The following is a 24,090-nucleotide window of genomic DNA, read 5'->3' on the forward strand; positions in this document are numbered from 1 at the left end:
GCAGGAATTACCCACGCACCAATCACTAAGAGAAGGGAGTGTCAGTTTAAACACACGGGAGTCAGATATGCAAATTTCAATTCAAAAGACTACAGCTACGAAGTAAAACATGAACAAAGCACACGTGGCCGTAATGAAAAAATGTCTGTGCTGACGAGGTGGTCGTAATGAGGAGGTGGTCGCAATGAAAGTCTCCAGTTCAAAGTTACCTAAGTCAGGCAAACTCCTGTGCAGCACTTAATGACGTCCTCCTTCAGTGCAGCAGTCCTCTGCTTATTGCAGGATCATGAGAGAACACACAGAAGTCCTTGCGCAGCGAAAGTGCTGGGAAAATGCAAGCAGCTCGAACACCATAGTGCAAATTACTACAATTGCATGCAGATGACCTGTTTGCAAGCAAGGGCAAACATAATGGGTCCCCTTTATGCAATTTAAATTTTTAAGTAAAAGGACCACCTGTATTTCTTAAAGTGTGAAAGCACACTGTTTTACAATAGGGCATTTTTCAAGCTATCATTATTTTGGGGGAGCCAGCCAATCAGATGGCTAGCGACGCATGCTTGAACCGCTGGTACAAGCCCGCGTTCCAAGCCGCCTGACGGCTTGCTCCTCCCACCGCCATTTTACCACCCCTCCCCCACCCTCCGTCCCATTTTTTTCCCACCCGCTCCCTCCCCATTTACCTTATTTCAGCAGCATCGGCTCTTCGTCTCCCGCAGGCTACCATGGAAAGGTAAGAGGGGCTACGTACGGAGCCCCGCCTTCCCATTCCATGGTGGTAATCTTGGAAAAGGATTTTCCTTCCTACAGCGGGGCACGCACGGCAGTCCGCCGTAGGAAGAAAAATGCGTTTTTTCGCACCCTGGGTTTCCGCTTCCTCCCCCAACCATTGGACCACAAATTGCAGCTGCCCTGCTAGATAGTATCTCTCGTAGTCTGGCACATTGATTCCCCCAGACAGGTAGTGCCTGTGTAGAGCGTGTAGAGCCAATCTGTTCTGCTCTCCTCCCCACAGGAATTCTCGCACTATCGTTTTCAATTTCTTAAAAAATATCACTGGTATGTTATAGGGTATGTTTGTAAAATAATATTGCAGACGGAGTAGGACTGTCATTTTTAACAGGGATGCTCTCCCTATTATCCCCAATGGCAATGTCCTCCAGAACTCCATAGACTTCATCGTTTTTTTCTAGGGCCGTTTGCGTGTTGGCAGTGTATGTGTGGGGTCATGGTGTATGTCTATGCAGAAATATCGGAAGGTGCGTGGTGCCCATGTGAGACTAAGGTGTGGCAACTGCTCTATGGGAACCTGTCTGAGTTCTGCAAGGGGGAATATGATGGATTTTGCTTTGTTTATGGAGATGCCTGTTAGTCTGGCGTAGGCGTCTATTGCCTCCAGCAGGTCAGGAAGGTTTTCTCTGGGTTTGTGACGAACAAAAGCATATCGTCAGCGTATAGTGACAAGTGATGCGTGACGTTGTCTATGCGGATCCCTGTGTCTGCATATGCTGCCCGAAGGAAGACCGCTAAGGGTTCCAAAGCCAATAAATAGAGCATTGGGGATAGCGGGCAGCCCTGTTTCGTGCCCCTGTATATCCTCCATGCTTCCGAGATATGTCTCCACATCTTAACTCTGGCCTTAGGGTCTTTGCATAGTAACCTGATCCATCCAAGAAAGCCCTCGCCCATACCAAAGTGGGCCAGTACCCTGAGCAGCCAATTCCAATTCACAAAATCGAAGGCCTTAACCGCGTCTAAAGAGGATATTGCACATTCGCCCTGTTTATCATTGGTTTGATCCACCACATGGTGTAGCCTCTGCAAGTTCCACGTGGTGTTACCCCCCAGGATACAACCCGCTTGGTCCGGGTGCAACTCTTTTATGCCTATTGGCTAGGGCTGCCATTAGGATTTTGCAGTCCTGATTTATCAATGATATATGCCTGTAAGAGCTAGAGTCTGGGGGGGGCGTTTACCTGGTCTCAGGATGGGTATTATTAAGGTTTCTCGCATACTATCTGTCAACTGGCCCATTTCAAACACTTCCTGATACACCTCCAATAACTTTCCGGCTAAAGTGGTCTTATAAGCCTTATAGAACTCTCCAGGTAGCCCGTCGGGTCCCTGGGTCTTGGGCGTCAGGAGGCGGTCTATTACCACTTCCAATTCTTCTTCCGTTAAGGGGGCTTAAAGCATCTGTGCATGTTCTACATCCAACTTTGGGAGGTCAATCTGGTCTAGGGCGTCTGCAATATCTGAATTATCTGCTTCACGAGTGCTCGAGTATAGGTAGAATTGCGAGAAAACATGGTTTATTCCCTCTTGGGTCCTCACCTCTTCCCCAGCATTATTTCCGATTGCGTTGATCGGGACTTTTTTAACCTCCTTTTTGGCCAGTGCTTGGTCCGGATATCCCTCTGCATGGATTTAGAGGTGAGCCGTGACATGCTGAGTGTCCAAATCACTCCTGACCCACTGGTTGGCTGAAAGGCTAAACTGCCCAGCGAACTGGTAAGTGGAGAGTGACTTGGAGATCTGATGGTTATAGTTATGGATCAGGTCCCCTCTAGTATTGGCATCTTAATAATGGTGCAGGAAAGTTCTGCACCCAAATGGACTTCTGCTGGCCTAGTTACTTCACTAGGGGAGGCCCATACCTGCTGCGGCACTCACAATGTCCAAAAGAAATGTTCCTCCTTTCTGTTCGTGGAAACAATGTCTCTGCTGGTTGTTAGACTTTGCTCAAGTGTCCAAAATGCATGCGCTGCAATGGTTTAGTATGCGTGCCTTTTATGAGTCTGAAGCGTGTGTGTTCTTTATTTGCTGTGTCCTTATATTGCTGTGCGAGAGTTTCGTTCCATGCCTAACAATGGGCCTCATTCTGAGTTGGGTGCAAAGGGATTACCGGCACCGGTAAGGACACCGTTGCCAGTAAACCCTTTGCGCCCTATTCCGAGGTCCCTTAGCGGGTCCCTCCTTTAACGCCTGGTCTGACCAGGCATTATGGACGGGACCCGTTAAGGGACTTCAGAGCTAATAACGGTACCGCAAATTGCGGTACCGTTATTAGCTACTTCCGCATTCCCATTGAGCCCTATGGGGGCTCAAATGGGAATGGGGAATAGATTTTTCAATGGGGACTTACCGGTCCCGCAAAGGTCGGACTACACCGGTAAGTGCCCATTGAACCAAGTCGGAGTCAGTACTGGTATGGGAGGTAGTCATGGCGCAAATAGCGCCATGACTACCTCCATACATGGAATGAGGGCCAATGTCTTCATTCTTTCCCCAGAGCTCGAGGATAGATGGTGTCTCCGGATAAAGTAACGGCTGATGCACACAAAAGGAAGCAGAGGTCCGGTGTCAGGTGAGTCGAGAAGCAAGGAGAGGTACCGCAGGGCTTAGAAGGAAGGAACGCCAAGGCAGTACGGCACATGGGATCTCTATTGACAGCAAGTGTTAAGCTGTCTAACTCCACAGCTGGAGAAAACGCTAAGTGCTGGGAGTGGCCCAGGGCAGAGCTTATATATCCGTGGGCTGCACCCAGCACCACTAGACCACCAAAGATATAAGAAAGCAGGACAGCTGGGGCCATCTTGGCTTTTACCTAATGGCCTGTCTCGGGAGCCATCTTGGAAGTGGCGCTTAGTTACATAAAACAGGCTGCAGTCTGTTCCCGCAACAGCCAGCCACCCACTGTGTCTAGGCAGTGCCTGCACTAATTGTCTGAAATCCAGGGCCTCTACTGGGGATCATGACATCCCCTTCAGCATGTAATGTGCGTATATTTCGCATAATTTAGATTCCCCAGTTTTTCCCAAGGAATACCAGTTTAGGTGGTTCCTACCCAGTTAGCCCGGCTGCGATTCCATCCTCTCTATTTCCTGTTTGATCTCCCAAGTTCTGTCAGGACCCTCCCTTTTAGGCCCACTGTCTTCCCAATCGCTGCTCCTCTGACTACTACATTATAGGCATCTCACACCGTTGCCGATCTGTCTACGCTACCTGTGTTGAGTTGAAAATAATCGTCTATTGTATCTTGTAGATGCCCTTGGACCTCCTCCTCTAGCAGTGCCTCTGCTCTCAATCTCCAGGTCGATATTGGGGAATTCCTGTGCGTGTACACCCATATTGCTGTCACCAGAGTATGATCTGAGAGTGTTCTCACTCTGTGATGCTCTGTTACGCTCACCTGGTTCCCACAGAGGCGTCCATCTGAACTGGACAGCTGCGTTCTCCACCAATGTGATGCACCTAGCTTCGTTTGCTTGGCCCGTAGGAATATTCTTCTGCAAATGGAGAAAGGGAATTAACCACCCGTGGAGTTGAGTGTAAATTCCCCCCACCCCCGCTGTTCTCCCCGTCAGATCACCTTTGATGTCCCCTCTTATAGTCTCACCTGATGGTTTGAAAAGATGAGCTCTCCATCCTGCATTGAGCGCAGGGGCGCGTTGATAACCAGTTGCTTCACTAGCTCGAAGGAATCGGTGAGTTCCAGAACAATATTGACTCCGAAAAAATATGTAGTTCGTAAGAGTTCACATGTCTGACTTTCACTCTTGTCCGATTCCTTGCAGTTTGCAGCTTGACCCCAGCGAAGAGTTCCTCGTGGTAGCTGACGAAGTTCAGGTAAGGATTTGGCTTATCCTAGACAGTTCAATAAAATAAGGCCAGAATGTAAGCTGCTTGTTCCCTTATTCAGGTGTGGTGGGAAAATATGAAGTTCGGGGAATTATGCCTCCGACGGTAAAATTAGGTAAGTCTATTGCGGTGAGAAGAGTTCCCCTTATTTGTCCCGTTGTCTGACCTCGTCGTCCTTTTGTCCCCCTTAGGGGCCGGGGTGCGGCGAGGATGCAATGGAGACTGCGCCGACCCGTGAAGAGGAATAGTACCCCCGGAGGTGATCAGGTAAGTCTATGGGCGTAGTTACTATTGCCTCTGTTTATTTCCTTGGCTCACCTTTGCTGTTCTTGTGTTCCCCTTAGGTCCCAGAATGCAGCGGAAACGTGCAGAAGGATGTGGTGGATCGTGAGGATGCTGCGAAGGCCGGTGAGTTCAGCGTGGCGCTGCAGCAGGTGAGGCGGCGCGCGTAAATGCTTCTTTCTTCCAGCTCGAAGGTGCGGTGGATCCGGAATTGAGGTAAGGATCAAAGGTTTGCTATTATTCTAACCTTTCTCCTTCTGTTCCTCCCTTTTCTAGGAGCTGCAGACTCGAGGCGGGCGTGGCAGAAGACTGGATGCAGGCTTGCAGACACAGTGAGCATTACTTTGCATTTGTATTTTATTTGTATAGCGCAGACCAGGCCCGGAGGCATATCTTGGAAACAGTGGTTACAGTGGTTACATAACAGTATGATAATTCAAGTAGCATTTAAGTTGAACATAGTAATAAAACACGTTGGTAATTTGTACAGCAATACATAGGTTATCAAATGTTTCAGAGTGCAGCTTGGGAATCGGATGTGACTAGCCAACATTTGGCTCTGTGTTTGAATAGATTAAGGGAAGGAAGGTTTCTGATAGTAAGGGGGACAGAGTTCCACAATTTGGCTGCCAGGACTGGGAAGCTGGATCCACCGGCTGTTTGGAGCTTGTATCTCGGGATTAGTAGGCTCTGGTTCAGGGAAGATCTTAGAGAACGAGATGGGGTATACTGCGAGAACCGTGAGGAGAGATAGATGGGGGCCAGGTTATTCATGCATTTGTAGGTCAGGGCAAGCGATTTTAGCGAGATCCTTTGGGTGACTGTCAACCAATGAAAGTTCTTCCTGATTTCCGAAATGTGTACGGATCTAGGGATGTTGAGGGCTGCTCTAATGGCGTTATTTTGTATGATCTTGAGTTTGTCTAGGTTACTTTGATTGGTGCCTTGGTACAGTGCATTGCAGTAGTCCAGTTTGGACATGACCAAAGTCCTAGCAAAGGTAGTACAGTTGTGAGTGGAAACAAAGGGCGACATGCTGTGATCAACTTGCAGGTGTAAGCGGCGGCGGCCGCAACTGCATTCGTTTGTCTGTGAAGGGAGAGAGTGGAATCGAGGTAGATTCCAAGAATTTTGGTATCTTTGGAGACTTTTATGGAATTTCCGTCGATGTTAAAGGAGCTAAACATTCAGCTTGTTGAGTCTTTGCTATGTACCTAGGATGAGGAGCTCTGTCTTGTCATCGTTTAGACAGAGTTCTTGTTGGGCCATCCAGGTTTGGATGTCAAGGTATATGTCATTTAAGGCTTTCGAGTCTACCGTGTAATCACCCGTGATAGGGATGAGTATCTGGGTGTCATCAGCATAGTTAGTGTAGGTGACACCCAGATAGTCAAGCACATCAAACAGGGGTTTAGTAAACACATTGTAGAGGGTAGGGGATACGCACGATCCTTGGGGGACCAAGGTCAGCAGAGGAGGTGGGGGAGAATATCCTCATCTGTCTATTATCCAGGAAGGATTGAATCCAGTTAGTGGCCTTGTCGGAGAAGTGAGCTGCCATTTTCAGGTGGTGACAGAGGATTTGGTGGTTGACCTGATCAAAGGCAGTAGATAGGTCTAATAGTAGTTCTGGATGCAGAATAACACGAAGCGTGTGCTGCTCTTTGGGCGTGGTTTAAATAGCCTCCAAAGTAGTCCCCGGTAAGTATTCTTCCCCACACCCACCCGAGTAAAAAATAGTCCCTAGGTAAAATAGTCCCTTCCAAGCCTCATTTGGCTTGGAGCCCTGAAGCATGGTCTGCACCAGGTAAGCTCTACTCCATGAGCCTGGTGCCATAGGTGCCAGGACCGCACCCAAACAGCCCCTAGCAGGGGCTTTTGGGCTTGCTCAAAACAACTTGATGCCTGCTTCCGGGGTTGCTGGACCTGGTCTGGTTCCCTGGGGGTAGGCATCATGACATACACACTAGTGAATTCCCCTATTGTCTCGCTGCCAGTAAAGAGGTAATCTATGTGTGTAAACGTACCGTGTGTGGCACTATAGTAGTAGTATCCCTTCTTATCTGCATGCAGGTTCCTCCAGACGTCCTCCAGTTTTAGCTGGTCCAAAATGTTCCACAGTGCTTTCGCCGGCTGGGCCGGCTTCTTGTATTTGTCGTCTGATCGATCTAGGAGTGAGTCCAATGCACAGTTGAAATCACCTGCCCAAATGAGGGCTGCCTCCCTGTATGGGGCCAGCATGGTGCTAGTTTCTGTAAGAACACTGTTGCATCATGGTTCGGGGTGTATGTGTTGACCAAGCACACCTCCATGTTTTCCAGCATCCCGTGCACTAACACCCACCTGCCTTCTTTGTCTTGTTCTTGCATTAACAGCTGGAATGGGACTCCTAGGGCTATCCACATTAACACCCCTCTGGCATAGGAGGAATAGGTTGAGCTGAACATTTGTCCACCCCACTTGGCCGCTATCTTGGACTGTTTGTACCTCGTCAAGTGTGTTTCCTGCAGCATCGCTCTTGATTTGTTGAGCCAGGTGTGCACCCTCAACCTCTTAACATACGCATTCAGCCACCAGCCGTTACAGGTTGCTATTGTGAGTTCTTCTGAGTTCCTATCACAGTGTCTTGTCTGGGCCCTTCAATTACATTGGGCCTATTCTGGCTCTCCTGCCTGTGTCCTGGTCACTTGTCTTTGTGTAAAACGCCACTCTTGCTGCCATGGTCGACCCCAAGTGTCTATGCCCTCCTCATGCGATGTGGCTCTTGTAGGATCCCCATCACTGGGTGAAATAATGCATGGCCTTCATCTTCTTACCCTTGTGCACCTTTTGTTCCTTGCGCCTCTATAACATCTTATCCATATAAAGTGCTCTCCCCTTTCTGTGTCTCGTTCTGAACGAAAAACATAAACTGTAAACAAACGCTTAGGCACCGCTGCTTCTCTTGCATTGCCCTCCCTTGGTGGGCCAAGCCCGCCGCAGCGTGATGCCTTAAAACTGGCATCTGAACTTGTGGAACTCAGTGGGGTTTTGTGTCCTGTTGTCTTCTGCCGCAGGACCAAAGCTCGTTGCACCTTTGTTTACATTGCATCTGGCTTGCGTCATATCAATGGTGTCTTAAAGTTCTTTTCCGGTGTTAGGTCCGCATGTGTTGTCACTGGGGTAGGTTCTCGTTATTATTTCCATTTCTGGCTCTCTGTTGAGGGATTCCCAGTTGGTCCATACATGCCCGGGCCTCCTACGTCGTCTCAAAGAGGTACTATCTGCCTTCTCCTATCACCTTCAGTTTGGTAGTGTACAGTAGTATGTAACGTATGTTCGCTACGCTACCTTGAGGCGTTCTCGTTTTCTCTGCACCAGAGCCGTATAGTCCTCATAAACTGATATTCTAGAGGAGTTAGTGGTTATCACCGCCCTTCCCTTGAGAATGTCAGTATTTTCTACCGGTTTTTAAAGTCCATGGTCTTAGCGATCATTGGTCTCGGAGGGGCTCATGGTTGAGGTTTCCTTGTCACGGACATATGGGCTCTCTCCACCGTGAAACCTTGAGAGAGCACCCCTTCCCCGATCTCTTGAAACAACAGATTTTCGACATAGTTCGTGGGGTCTCTGCCTTCCTCCCCCTCCGGCAGTCCAACAATCTGGACATTATTTCTTCGAGCCCTCCCCTCTGCATCTTCTGCCCTGTGCTCCAGGATCTTTACCCGCTGTAATCCATCTAACATTTCGGATTGGGTAGTGACAATGTCGGTGGTATTGTTCTATACATGCTGTTCCGTCGTACTCACTCAGTACGCCAGGGTCCTTACATCCTGCCGAAGGAGGCCCATATCCACAATAACCACATCCAGTTTATTTTCCAGGGACGCCTTCAGGGCCGCTATAGCCTCTAGTATAAGGCCCTCGCCTCGACGTCCTTCCTGCTGTTCAGAGCTGGTTGCATTCATGTTTGTGTCTGACGAGGTGGGTTGGCTTTTATCGTGCTTCTTGCCAAAAGATTCCATAATGGTCTGTTTGCCTCTTCCACATTTTGATTTGGCCAGCATTCTTCTCCCTGTGGCGTTATGCGAGATTCAGTCACCTCCTGAGCACCTGGAACGAGGCCCCTCACCACAGTTGGTGCCATCACGTGGATGTCTGAAGGTATCCCTTCAATGTTATGTAGTTTCCTGCAAAAGTTTGTGGCGTGAGTTTAGTGCTGTCGGCCCAGAATGGGGTCTGTTCTCCCCCTCTACTTGCTCATAGGTCCGGAGGTCCGGCTCTTCTGCCCTTGTACGGTTTTCCTGTCCCTCTCTGAGGTCTCCTGGGGGTTCGCTTTGTGTCTTGTTTGCTATGTATAACTGGGTGTCCTACGTTGCAGATGCGCTTCACCGGACCAGGGCATTCCCCCCTCTCTCGTGCTTATTGTGGCTGTTTACCGCCACCTCACAAGGGGTGTATGCTCGCGGGGTGCACTTGTCCTGTATCTGCCAGGCCCAGCTGTGCGGATGTAGTTCAGTCGGCTCAAGGAGGCACCATGGGTGGTGCTCTCCCACGTATTAGCTTAGTATGTGCACTTGTTTCTGTTCCTTACATCAAGTAATGTCCAGAGGCAGCAAGCTTCCCTTTGTGTTTAGTTAGGTCCTTCAGTGGTCTTGTGTCACACGCCTCGTTCGTTCTATGGGCCGTGTGGCTTGAGATTGTATGCACAAAGGATGCCCTTGACCTTTATCTGATGTGCCGGGCGGTGCAGGTGTGATTCAGTTGCCCTCTGGAGGGACCATGGATTGCGCCCTCTCACGTATCAGGTTTTCTGTTTTTGTATTCGTTTTGGATACTTATTCTTACTGTTGTTCGGAGGTGAGCTTCCTCCCCTATCCTCAGCTAGCTCCCCCTGCGGCCTTGGTAACGTGCGCCGCACCCGCGTAGTGGACTGTCGATGTGTGTCCCCACTGAGCGGGATTATTTCCTCTGTCTCTGCCCCCGTGTTCCTGGCAGGGCCCGCTCTATGTCTGGTGTGCCCACCCGCACTTCAGGATGCTCCGTGCAATGGTCGCGCCTTCTGGCCGATGGACTTATCAGGCGCCCTCGTACTGTATCCACTACCCCTTCTGAAAGGGTCGGAGAGCTTACTGCAGCTGCAGGGGTCTGTTCGTGGCCCAACCCGGCGCATCTAAATCAGTGTTTGGTCAGCATCTGCGCCAGCACAATGAAGCAGCAGATTGTGGCCTCCCCCATTGTCCTGTGTACCTGATATCTTCTGGGTACTGTCCGCTCCCCGTGGTGGGCCCAGAGCTTGGGTTGCCCTCCAGTATCTGTTTGTTACCGTACCGCTCACCTTCGCGTGGATCTTGCCAGCTTCTGCGGGGCCCTCTGGCTCTTCCACCCACCTTCAAGACGCTGTGTTGGCTCACGGAAGTGGGTCTGCACCCTTCCCTCGTGCTGGGGCTGCAGGCGTTGTCACTGTTGTGGTGCGGGCAGGCGAGCGTGGGCTCCCTCCTGGTCTCACTGCAGCTCTTGATGGTCTCCGGGCCTGTCCGCCCCTGCTGCGTGTTATGCAAGTGGGTGCTGTGTCGCCATTGTGCTGTTGGTCCAATGGTGGTGCTCTGTTCTGACCCTGATCCTGCCGTTGGGGGAAGCTCCGGGTTGCTGTTGCTCCCCACGGGGGGTGGGGGGGCGAGGGTCTCCGGGTCTCCTCCGTTGCACCTCTGGTCTCGGGATTGCCCTGGCTGGATCTGCGCTGGTGAATGTTTGCCCACTCCACCAGTTCACTTGGGCTGCTGCCAAGCTGCTTCCCCAGCATAGGCTTTCCCTTGCCTGGCGTCCCGGTGATCAGTGCTCTTCTCCTCGGCCAGCAGTTTTTGGCACGCTGTGCTGTTTGCCCTCTCAGAGCAGTCTGGGTTCTTCTTGGTCCACCAAAGTCCCATTAACAGTCCTCTTTTCTTGGCGTGTTTTCCAGACACCGCTTATGATGCGGTTGTCTCGCTGGTCAAGCTGCCGTGCGCTTCTCATCCCCAGCTGGGACACCGTTGGCCTCCTCACTTCGAGGGTTCTCCCTGGTGAGCTGCGCAGCATGCGCCCGCCATCTTTTGGCAGGGAGGATCTTCTGTGTTCCTAATTCTCTTGTTTCTTCCTCTGGTTCACAACTAGAATCTCCCAAGCCGTTCCCTGGACACTCCCCACCTGTTCTTTGCGTTTTGGCTGCATTATATAGCAAATCTAGACAGCTTGATCAAATTTCTTTCAGGATCAACACCGAGCTCCTGAGCTTTGCTGTCTACCGCATGGCCACCAAGCCACGCCCCCAAGGTATACAGAAGTGTTATCACCTTGTTACCTTTTAACAAAAGTTCTTCCACATAAGCCCCATTGCCTTTCAGTGGGCATTTCATGTTTTAAGCTCCCTGCTGGTTGGACGTCTCGTGATAATCGGCTACTATTAACCTTATCTTTGGTGCCATTGCAATGTATACACCCTATGGGTGCCTCAGACTATTTACGCTGTAAGCAATGTGGGGCACCCATCATGTTGAAATAGGCTTCCACACATCTTCAGCCGGGCCTGATAATTTCCTGGGATTAATGCCTTTCTTATTATATAGTTTCTTCTGTTTAGGGTCTTTTTCAACTTTCCCCGGTGCGAAGAGTACAGACAGTGTGGCTCATTACGAGTTTACCGGAAATACCGGTCTGGCGGTGTTACCGCCACCGGCAGGGTGACTGGCGGAATTACTGCTGTATTACGAGACATCGGGTGCGCACGCTCACACACCCGCCTGAAATGGTAATACCAGCCTGTGGTATTACCGGCATCAACGGCCATCGGCCAATAATACCGGCAAAATATTGCTGGTAATACTGTTTCTGACCCATACCTGCCAGTATTACCGGTGTCAGAAATAGCGTAATCGCTGGAACAGGAAGCTCAGCGGCAGCCATCTTGAAAAACTCAATCCACCCTGAATCCCTGCTAGCATCCGGTCCCCAAAGTTGTGGCAACATAATGGCACAGGGAAAAAATGGATGTCTGCCAGATCTCCGGCTCCAGAAGCCAACATTTACGGATGCAGAGCTAAATGCATTGGCAGAGGCAGTGGTGGAGCATGCTGATGTCCTATTCAGCAGCAAGCACAGAAAAACATCTTCCCAGAGAAAGACAGCCAAATGGGCCAACATACAGGCAAGGGTGACGACAGTGGGAACTGTACCCTGTAGCATCAAAGACTGTTGGAAGCGCTAGGACGACCTCAAGACGAGGATCTGCAGCCTCAGAGCCAGACACAGGAAGGAGAGCGCTGGAACAGGAGGAGGCACGGTGGAACCCCTCCACCTCATGGTCTGGGAGGAGACGGCCAGTTCCATCTTAAACATGGAGGGCATCGAAGGGATAGGGGGCACAGAGGCTAGAGCAGGGACCCACAGCCATGATGTAAGTACATCCAACACCATGTACATGCAAATGTAGTGTTCAAAAGCATGCGTCCACCAGCAAAGATGCACAAAAGTGGCACAGAAATGTTCAACACATGGCAGTCACAGAAAATGGCCAGTGAGCACACACGTGCCAGGGGAGGCGGGTAAATGTAACAATGCACATGCATGCACTGTAGTCAAAACGTGCATGCCAACACATGGACACATGAGAAGTGCCATTGTGTGCCAAGATAGTCCATGTCAGTAAGTGAAGCCCCACCATACTCACAACAACAACCCACCTTGGCAAAGCAACAGGCAATGTGCACATGCATGCATCCTGTGCACCCTCAGCAGGCACTTCCACCACCTGTTAGTAGCAACACTCATTACGGCGATAACACCCAAGAAAATGGGCCTCATTACACGGTAGGAGGTAACCATGGCGCTATTAGCGCCATGGTTGCCGCCGGTACCGTACCGAGTCCGCCTTGGTGGATGGCGGAATTACCGCCCTACTCCAAGGTGAGCGGGGGCGGTAATTCCCCATTCACCAAGGCCCTTCCCCATTCCCATTTTTGCCCCATAGGGCATAATGGGAATGGGGAAGGTGCTAATTACGGTACCGCAAATTGCGGTACCGTAATTAGCTCCGAGGTCCCTTTGCGGGTCCCGTCCTTAACGCCTGGAAAAACCAGGCGTTAAGGGAGGACCCGCAAAGGGACCTCGTAGTAAGGCGGTAAGGGTTTACCAGTACCGGTGCCCTTACCGGTACCGGTAAACCCTTACCGCCTACAGTGTAATGAGGCCCACTGTATGAGTGTAACGCAAGCCTGCAGACATGTCTGCTAGATGACTAACATCATGTCATTCTATTCCCAATGGGAACACAGTCCAGGGACAGTGACGAGGCCGGCCCCGCCACTACACGCACATCTGTCCCCAGCAGGAGCAGACAGCAGGGCAGCACTGCCAGGCCACCACCAATACCTCCACCACCACCACATCCACCTACCACTGCATACCACTACCATAGACAAACCGGGAAGTCCGGAGGATGACACAATCCCTGTGGCAGTGCTCAGTGGCCCCTCCAATGGCCAAGCAGGTGACACAGCAGTCGCTAAAGCCACCACCGTTATGCCAAAGCCAGACAAAGTGCTGCCGTCCCTCGTGTGGCCAGGAAGACGCTGGGGTTTCAGCATGCCCTCCTTGCCATCACAGGTAGTGCTGCCACTGGACCATCGTGATAGGGCCCATGTTGACACCATAGAAGGGGATGATGGGGATGAGGTGGAGCACAGGATGGGAGGTGCATCTCCATACTTCCACCCTGTTCATCTACACAGGCCACCACGTGTCAGCCATGAGTGCACGCCTGCGTGCAACTGATGAGCGGCAGGCTTCCATTAAGGAGCTAGCAGCCCAGCAGCTGCAGGAGATGCGGGACATGCATGAGTGCATGCAGGGTTGCAGCCGCAGGATGACCCGTCGTTCACTCGGCCATGGCACCAATGCCATGACTGCAATGGGACAGAGGGTGAAGGAGCACACAGAGGCTACCTCCGCCTCAACCAAGACCCTGCACAAATGCCTGCAGCTTACCCTGCAGTTCATGCGGGCCCAGTAGTCAGAGGCCTCCACCTCTGTGGCACCTACAAAGGGCTCCTTATCTGGTCCCAAGGCACCAACCACAGCACCTGGTCACTGGCAAGGACCCGGTGAAGAGTCCCATGCCCTAGAGGCACAGAAAATACCAGTTGGACACTGCTGGGGTGTTTTAAGGCTGGGTCCTTGGGGAGGGTGTTTTGAAGGTGGGGTTATGAGGAGGATGTTTTGAGTGTGGGTTTTTGCTGAGGGTTTTTTTAGGTAGATTTTTGGATAGGGCGATTTTGTTCTGGTGAAGGCCGTTACACATTGCTACATAAAAATCATTTTCACTTGAAGCAATGGCAGGGCATTCCTTATTGTGTTCAAGTGTTTAATGTGAGAGTAAATTCTTTGCAAAGGTGCAAGGGCGTGAAATATGATGGTGTTTTCATAAAAAAGCTGGCGGGCCAGACACCCGTCCCTGGCCACTACCCACTCAGTGCATGCATGCATGGAACCCGCAGGCACTGCATCATCCTCCTCATGCAGAGGATAAATCCGAGGGCAAGGGAATGTTCCGCTGAATGCAGATATTGTGCAACATTGCACATGCAAGCACAATCTATCCCACCTTTTTGGGCCTAATCATGAGTGCAGCCCCAGATCAGTGTAAATATCGGAAGCAATCCTTCCACAGGTGCGCTCGACACACACCTTAGGGCATGTGCTGGTTGTATGTCACGCACTGTGGTGTCTGGGGATTCCCTAGAGTCACCTGCAAGGGGAAGAGACTTAGATGCAAAGCATGATGATCTGTGGATGCATTGCCTGTAACAGCAGCATCTCGATGGAGAGTCTGTGCATGCATGTGACATGTGCCATCGCACAACACTAATTCACATTCCAGTCCTTGCACGTGGAGTCAACTACTCAGAGGGGGTGTTCAGTCTGTCATGGCAGATCATGCACACAGCCAACACTTGTTGCTTTCATGTTCGTTGATTGACAGGGCGACATGCCTTGGTGGGTGGTTCGGCCTGTGCATTGCTGTCATGCATGGTTCCTGATGGGAGTCTGGGTTACATGTGCAGATTGTCTATGTGGATTCCATAATGGATTCATATACATGGGGACCTCAGTACAAACCATGTCAAATGCCAGTGTCATGTCCCTCAGTTTCAGTTTAGCACAATGTCATTCATGTATTGCAGTGTTCTTCAGACGTTAACATAAGAGACACCGCAGGAGCTCCATTGGTGTTTGTGGTCCCTGCACCTAGTCGTTCCCCACCCAGCTCTGCCCACAGGGTGTGTGGGGCTGGGCAGGATATTCAGTATTTCAGAATGTTGTTGGAACAACTTATCTCCTTGTGTTTTGTTGTACTGTGTGGATGGTAACCTTGGACATTGGTTGTGTCGCCAACTGTTATCTTTTGCCTTTTTCATTGGCTCTTGGGGCACCCCCTGGACATACTTTGGACACCCCTAGGTGGGCCAGTTGCCCCCCCCCCCATTTGCAGCCTGAGCATGTTGTAAGATGTATAAAGTTGCATACTGGTACCTGTAGTCCAGTGTGTGTGTGGCTGGCCTTTTGGGGAAGCTTTGCTTGGCCATCTACTGCTACATCGTGAGTCATGTCCTACTCCTGTGGGTTGCAGGCTGGCATGTGTAGGGTGTGATGGTTGGTCCTGCATGTACAGGGCCTTATCAGGGCAAGCAATCTCTATGTGTGCCAACCCCCCTCCCCCTCCAACTGCATGCCACTTGTACAGCAAAGCTTGTGTGATGGAACATTTACTCATCCAATATCCAGGTTGTGGCCTCTGTGCCCCTCCATGTATGCCGGTATCGTGCTGTTTTGCAGGACCATCCCCTCATGGGTTGATACTGGGAAGCGGGCACAGCAGTGTGTGACGGTGAGGTCGGCCTCACACGTGACCTGGACAATGAGCAAATGGAACTGCATATGGTTCCTGCAGACCTTCTCTGATGCCTGGGTTGCCACCAACTCTATATGGGTACAGTCCAGGGCTGCTACCACATTGGGCATGTGTGCCATGGCGCAAAATCTTCCCTTTGTGGCATTCACCTGTGCCAGGGTGGTGGGAAATGAAATGTGCCATCCCACATGGCGCAGGAGTGCATCCAGCACCTGACACAGCACTTTAGTGAAAGCAGGCTGCGAGATGCCATACAGTTAGCTCACAGTGTGCTGGAACGTTCTGTGGCAAGGAAGTGCTGGACCGACACCAGCTTTACCACTGGTGGTATGGCTGTCCTGATGGCGATCCTGCTCCCTATGTCGTCTTGGATCTAGCTCAGCAGGTCTGCAATAGCCTCTCTGTTGAGGCGGTACAGGGTGAGGATCTGGCTGTCAGTGAGGGTCTGTGGTGAGGCCCTTACCCAGAGTATGAGTGCACACCTAGCATGGCATCTTCTCCTCGCCATCATCCTCCTCCTCTGCCTCATGTTCCCTGTGGTGCTCCTCCATTCTCTGCAGCTCTATGTTGGCCTGGTGCAGCTGCATGTGAATGCTGATGGAGACCAGTGGCCGCATGGTGGTGTAGGTAAGTGTGCTTGGGGAAGGTGTGGCCCTTTTGTTGTCTTCCTGTGTGCATTTTGTGCACCTGTGGTCCCATTTCCATCACCTGTATGAATGTACTGCCTGCTTTCAGGTGTAGGTATGTCTGCCTTGCTTTTGCCAGCATTATCATAAAAAACGGCAGTGTTACTGCTTTTTCCCAACTCATACTTGCCCAGTAGTACTGCTGTGTCAGTAATACCGGCAATGGTTGTTCTGCCATAGGATATTCCGTTGCCAGTATTACCAGCACTGGAAATACCAGCGCCGGAAATACCGGCAACAGTATTGCTGCTGTGATAAGTCTGACGATAACATCACTCCTTTGAGATGTCCTGACCCTATGTAGCCAAGGGGACAGCAGCTGTTACCTGATCTGGACCCAGGGGGTGGCTATATGAGGGAGGACTACTGGGGGGGAGGTGACTCTTGGGGAGACCAGGTGAAGTGAAACTTACACCTTGGAGTTTATTTAGAGTGTGAGGGCCAGAATAGGATTATGGACACAGGACAGACCCTTTTGTTTGGACATCTTGACACTGGACAGATTCTTTTGTTTTGGTTGAGGTAGACATAGTGAGTTATTTTTCCAACCCCCATTTTTGTTAATAAATGTTTGTAACCACAAACATGTCTTCTCTGTGTCTACCGCCTATTCCTGGCTCTTCACCATATGGTGTCAGAAGTGGGATCGGACCCAGTTGATACAAACTGGGGATCCCACTGAAGCAGCAAAAACTCTAACCCTTCCATGACTACATCTGGGAAGAACTGGACAAACACCATCTTTTCCTTCCGTGGGCTGGACCCTTTTGAGAGAATTCAAGAACCCATTGTTCCATCCGGGCCACAAGATGAGAATCAAGTTGTACTCCTTGACTACACAAGCCATTTTCTCTTCCAGGGAGAATGTGGAGCGGAACACCCATGACTATTTTCTCCCCATGAGTATCAGGTTCCCAGCAGGGGCAAAATGGGCATATCCATAGAGCTCAGGATGGAGGGCTTCAACAATTCATGTATTACCCCTCCTCTCCTGTGGAGATGAATTGAAATTTATGTTATTGAATTTCACTTCAACTCAAAATCAGAAGAGGAGAATTGATAGGACAACTAGTATATGAAACCCTATGTGAACTACCCTTCAGCTTTCCTGTTTTTGGCAGATCATCTGAAGACTTTGCAAGGAGTAGCAAGAAGAAGTGATCCTTGGATCCTGGCTGAAGGTGCAGTCTGGATTACATCTTCTACCAGTGAACGAAGGCCAGGAACTCCAAAGAGGGAAGCAAGATCCCTCCCCTAAATATCTCCCAGGGAACAGAGGGAGATACCAAATGCAAAGGCCCTCTGGCCGCTCAAGAACCGGTACCCAGCAAGCACACAGCACGATCTGTTAGGCTCTGCAGCAAGCTTCCTAGGTAGGAAGTGCCAGAAGGTCTCTGAACCCGAAACTAAGGACAAGGCAGCTGCCTGCAACACACTCCTCAGTTTTGGGCCGTCCACGTTAAAGGACGACATAAGCCCATTGAAGAAGCTGGGAGAAGTGCGTCAATGAGCATCTACCAACGTCTGCCTTGAAGGCCATTTTTGAGCCAGTCAAGTTCCTCGAGATGCAACCGACTGCAACGCTGACCGTTGTCAAGCTGCAGTCACTTAAAGCCATCCAATACGTCTTGACCAGTGCTTTAGAACCGCTGAATAGCACTGAGACGACTACTGACCCAGAGCCGCCGTGTAGGCCAGACTGCAGCCGTTCGTCCAGCTTCGATTGCTGAACCGTCTTGCCACTCGATACCCGCAGCTGACTCTCATCTCAAACTCTGTCATAGAAGCCTGCAGAGCGCCCTGAAGTCGACTTGAACCGTTTGAGCACCAAGAACACCTACAGTACAAGGTACATTGTGGTTCTGTCATCCTGGTCCTTCTCCGAAGACCCCTACATATATTTTAAGACCCTTTTTAAGACCCATTGCTCCCTTTGTGCTGAAGCTAAGTAACCCTAAACTGTTGTGGTTATTAACCATACCGATTACCCTCCTGTCAGTATCCAGAGTGCATCCCTTTTCCTTCTTTGAAACTGCCCTCTTCATTCCTTTACAGGGTAGGTTGTATTTTGTAGTGTTGCTAGAACTGTCTGTTGTGTGATATATACAATAGATATGTTTGATACAACCTTGACTGGACAGTCCCTTTTATCACTGCGTAATAATTGCATTTTCGCTGTGTTGCAACTAACCAACAATCCACGACCTTTCGGAGATAAGCCTCCCGTTCCATCCGCGTTCCCAAAATTGGACAAGGAGGTTTATAATTTGCTTGTTATTCAAATATTTTTGGATCCCTTTTGGTGTACTAGAGGTGTGGGGCTGATTGATGGTTTAGAAACTCCTGCTGCCCCGGAAGTTGATTTGTTACAGTAATCCTATAGCATCTGAAAAGAATGGAACTAAGTCCCTAGCCTTCAATAAGGAAAACAGCTGGCTGACACTTTGGAGAGAAGACTGACTAGCAGTTCCCCAAACGTAACAGTTGACTCTTTGCATGAGTGTCCCGGGATTACCTGTGAAAAGACCGAAGATAATCAGAAGGAATATAAAGTCCCTTCTCCAAACCCTTCATCCTTAAAACATGCTATGGATTTCTCTGCTGAGAGACCATGTTTTTGTAACTTTTTCTCCTTCTGATACATCGGTGCGGCTGCCTGACCTATCAAATCTCTCTTTCAAGTGGTGAAATGGTTTCTCTGACGAGTCCCACGCTCCGCGACAAGGTTTTAACAACGTCGCCCTGCATGCCAATAGTGTCTGGTAAAGGGAAAGTTTTTCCCTTGAAGGGAGAGGCAGCTTTCCCTATCCTAGAGCTGGAGGTCTGTTTGGAAAGGTCTATAGCTCCCTCAGCTGGGGAAGGAGTGCCGTGTCATTACTCTGCAAGAGTTTCCATAGGGATTTTGCAGGAGTAGGGCTTTTCTTTTAGAATTGTGTAGCCCTGGTGGAAGTATCAGGCACCTATGCAGACTTTGGTAGAGTGACTCGGGAATCCACCACACTTTGCCCCCAGGCCCAACACGCACTGGCTCGGGTTGGCACCAGCCCCCCTAAACCACTTTCTGTACAGCCAGGCAGGAGACGTTATTACACTCTATACCACAATACCAATGCATACTCAGCATAAAGCTTGCCTGCATCCCCACCAGTAAAAAAACACAGCAGAGCCCAGAAAACTCTATCTGCACAACTCTGCAACACTTCTACCCCCCACCACACATTTACCGCTGTCACCCAGACTAGCAGCTTTACTGGTATACATGCTCGGGTAGTGATTCGAATAGGAGTTCTCTCCTTGGGTATACAAATACTCTAGTGTCACCACCATAAACCACCTAGTAACATGCTGGCACCAAGGAATCAGGAACTTCCACCTTGCTCCCATCAACCCTTCCCCGTTTCCTCCCATTAAACCTCCCTCCATTCCCCTTCCTGTGCCATGCGCCAAGAGGATGAAAACATGACAGAAGTTGCACGTTGTAAGATAGGTTTACAGTACATTACTCACCACTCCTTGTGTCGTACTGCAGTACCAGCTTTTCTCCAGTTCTCTGGACACTTCCCAGGACGTAGATGAAGTCAGAGCAGGCAGCGCACAGTGGAAGGTCATGGGACAGGGACACAGAGAAGGAGAAGTCGGTGAGAGGAAGGGAAGCCACAAAGGTCCATGTGTCTGTCCATGGGTCGTACCGCTCCACTGTGCTATAGAGACGTGTGCTGGAGTCCGGAGCCAGGAGCACGTCCAGATACCAGCCGCCAATGGCAAATATGTGCTGCCCAACCACAGCCATGCTGAAGTGTCGCCGCCGCTGTGAGCGGAATGAAAATAACACAATTAAAAATAAAGATGAGAAAAGACTCAGAAAGAGACTACTATGAGCTCACAGTCTGCATACAGGCAGTGGTCAAACACAGTCCCACAGCTTTTTGGCTGTGCCCCGCAGAGTTTTTAATTCTGTTTCAAGACAGGGACTTGCCCATGCCCCCGGACAATGTCCCCCTCCTCTCCCAACCACAGGTGTATTCACCGCTGCTCTCCTGAGATGATGCTGCCTCTGATGCAATAAGGATGTTATATTATGTTAAGTTGTCTTATACTGTGCACTGTTACAATTGGCATGGTCTCCAGGCGCTCATGTGGTTCTGTAAGAGAGTGGGTTAAGTAGGTCAGTGAGGGAAGAGGGAGTAGGATAGAGGTTTGCGCTTTTCTGTTGGTGCTTGTAGGACCAGGAGGGACTGGCGTCTAGTGTGGGTCTGGTTTCTAAGTGTGTTTGGATTTTGCACACTGAGGCTATTGTGCCCGGATGGTCAGTGTCCAGTAATAGGGTGTTTGTTTGCACATTTAGTTTTATGGTGGATGTGTGGGTTGTGTGTTCTAATGTGAATTATTAGACTGATCCAAGAATCGTGTAAGGTAAGTGTAGGTATGCTGGAGAGGAGCGGGAAACGGGGGAGGGTTAGTAGTTTGTAGCTTTCCTTCCGTCCCCAATGGTATTGCTGGAAGTGTCCATTTTGTGCTGGTCATTGGAAGTTGAATAGCCATGCTTTCTGAAGACGAGGTGGTCTTCTGTCGTCCTAATTTCCTTTAGTATTGTGTTCCATAGATTAGCAATTAGACGTGAGACTACGGGATGACCATTAAATGTCTAAATGCTTGGAAAGACAACAAAAAGGAACCAACTAGACCTATGGACACCTCACTGTCATCAACCACTTTTTAGAGCTGCTAGTAGGAAACCCTTTGTTTGGTTAAAAAGCACCTGCTACCGAAGAGAATACATTTTCAACTGTGCTTTTTAGGAGCAGTAAATATGTCTCATTCTTCAAGATGAGGGACATGGGGTTATTTAGTGACAATAGGACCACATTCCTTCTATTTTGATGGAGGGATTATTGTGCCAACCAGCATGTTTTTTCATTCAAAATACTACATTTCCTTGAATCCCTTTGTCACCACTGTTGCAGGATGGGTGAAGTAAGCAGGGGGCCTTCAGTGAGTGTTCCTGAGGCATGTGAACATTTAAATTAAGAATTGCATGGGAACTGATTCGATCGGTTGCACCAAACATTATAATTATTTCCACATTATTTTCACACAGGTAATGCGAAAAATCTTTAAAGGCAGCAAGCTGTGTTTTATATTTTCTTCGATTCTGTGGTGAGTGTAATGCCAGCAGGATTTTTCTATATGGTAGGGCACCAACATGCAAGGCCTCCCTTCCATACCTACATCTGAAATGTTCTTCAGCAGAAAACAGAGGTTCAAGGTTTTGTTAAAGCAGATATAAACATACGGCAGAGTGCCCTAATGCTGGTACATTAAAAGGCACAATTTTACATTCAAACTGCAAATACATCACTCGTAGTCATAAAGTTGCCCTTTAGTTCAAATATTGCCTCCCCCTCCCATAGGCTACTTTTTGTTGTTGTGCTTTGCTGTATTTTCTACTTCAATTGATAGGATTTTTATTCTATTTCTGTTTTTAATTTGTCCCTTCTTTTTTGTGCATTTTATAATATCAACATATGATTTAGTCACATCACATGTCCTATAAATGACTCAAACATCTTGAAAAAACGCTCATGGGTGAAACATGTGTTGCTTTAATGGATAGATGCTGTTTTTTTCAATAGTTAACACATGTGTGAATAAAGTCAACACAGTGGATGAGATTCAATGCGGCTACCGTGAGGCTCTGCTACACATTGGCCCTCATTCCGAGTTTGGAGGTAAGTAACGTCCCTTAGCGGCATGGCGCAAATAGCGTTTCCGTGCTGGCACCAGTCCGCTAATAGAGGACTATTACGACTTTGCGGGCACGAGCTTTACGGATTGCCGGTAAGTTATCTTGCGCCATGCCGCAAAAGGCTCCCAAAAAGCCCTTACCGGCATCAAGCGTAGCGCAGATAACACTACCGACACAGTCCAATGCGTCATTAGCGGTGGGTGATCGTAAATAGCGGTGACCGTAATTAGCAGTCACCGCTATTTACGGTCACTGCTAATAAGCAGAACCAGAAATAGCATCATCGCACAGGAACGGGAAGGAGCACGGCAGCCATCTTTAAAGAACACAATCCATTGCCATACTCAGCACACAGGACCCCTGGGACACTGCTGATCATCAGAAAACGTCCTCCTACAAGACCAGAATGCCTAAGGCCCAGAAGAAGGGAGCTGCCTGCCTGAGAATGGAGCGATTTAATGAGGACAAGCTCCAGATGCTCGTGGACACATTGCACGAGCATGCAGGCACAGTCTTCTCCAGCAACATGAGGAGAGAGGCAGTGCTACAGAAAAGAGAGATCTGGGCACTTGTTGCCCAGAAGGTTAGTGCCTTGGGCAACACACCACGCACAGTGAAAGACTGCCGTAAGCGATGGGACAAACTGCGCCTAAGGGTGCGCAACATACTATCCGTCAATCGCAGCCAGGCCATGGGAACAGGAGGAGGTCCTAGTTCCCCTATAAAGCTCACCCCGTGGGAGGACACATGAGCAGGCATGATTGGGACGGAATCCATTGAAGGTGTAGGCGAGATGGAGTGTGGCGCCACAACATCGGGCGATGTAGGTGAGTGTCCAAAGTAAACATTGCTATGCCAAATCTGATGAAAGTCAACCCCAATGTCAGTCCAAAGAGTCATGCCATGGTCGCCCACACACACACACTCCCCGTAAAGTAGGCCAAAGCATCACAGACACATGCTGATGCCTGGTGCAAGGCAACATCGTACATGACACATAGCACACAAAGTAGGAAATTCCACGAGGCACACAAAGTGCATGACCAAAATAGTATGCATGTCAGACAGCACTGTTCCTGGCCAACATGAGTGAAGCCGACATATGCCTGCATTTACCACCCATGTATCAAATGACGTGCCCTTCCAAACACAAATGCCTATTACCCCCAATTGTGTGGATGAGCAATTGTCCCAATGTATGTATGATGCCTATCAAAACATCACTCAAGCCGTCCCTCTCTTCCACCCCCACAGGCAGCGACCATGACAGCGATAGGCAGGACGCTATCCCTGCACAGGCCACACCTCGGAAGAGGGCCCAATAGGACAGCAACCAGCCGTCAACCTCCAGGTGACAAGCCAGGGGGCGCCGTTGAAAATGGCCCCTAGGGGTCCCTCGTGCTATGGAAACAAGGCAATAACCATACACGAAAGGATGTGCCAGACACGAGGTTCAAATTCCCAATACTAGGGTTTATCGCAAGCAAAAAATAGTATCAATTGGCCAATTCTGATCTCCCGCCCAGCGACGTGAGTTTCCTAGACTTCGAGGGACGCAAGAGAGCGAATTACGTACATCAGTTACATATATACAAAATGCATATCATACAATCAGCAATGTCATGTTTAACACCCCTCTTTATTAAGTTCCTTTGAACTCGGGATGACGATGGACATATCCGACGAATATGACGATTATGACACTTTCGATGTCTATTCTAGTAACAATGTGCAATTAGAAAGTGCGGAGGCATCTTTTAGTTGTTGAACAGAACACGGTGGTTCTGTTCTTGGAAGCAAGCTGCACACGGGGG

The 24,090-nt window shown here is 49.7% G+C and overlaps 1 protein-coding gene across 1 annotated transcript in view; it reads right to left on the reverse strand.

The window, feature by feature from the left end:
* LOC138514152 (kelch repeat and BTB domain-containing protein 13-like) overlaps positions 1–24,090 on the reverse strand; it is a 111,632-nt gene that overhangs the window by 27,744 nt on the left and 59,798 nt on the right. Inside the window, exon 3 of the mRNA XM_069629454.1 lies at positions 20,038–20,338. Coding sequence (XP_069485555.1) covers positions 20,038–20,338 — 301 coding nt within the window. The remainder of the gene's footprint in view (positions 1–20,037; positions 20,339–24,090) is intronic.

The sequence above is a fragment of the Ambystoma mexicanum genome, chromosome 12 (genome assembly GCF_040938575.1).
Source record: "Ambystoma mexicanum isolate Mex_15411 chromosome 12, UKY_AmexF1_1, whole genome shotgun sequence".
Lineage (NCBI taxonomy): Eukaryota > Metazoa > Chordata > Amphibia > Caudata > Ambystomatidae > Ambystoma > Ambystoma mexicanum.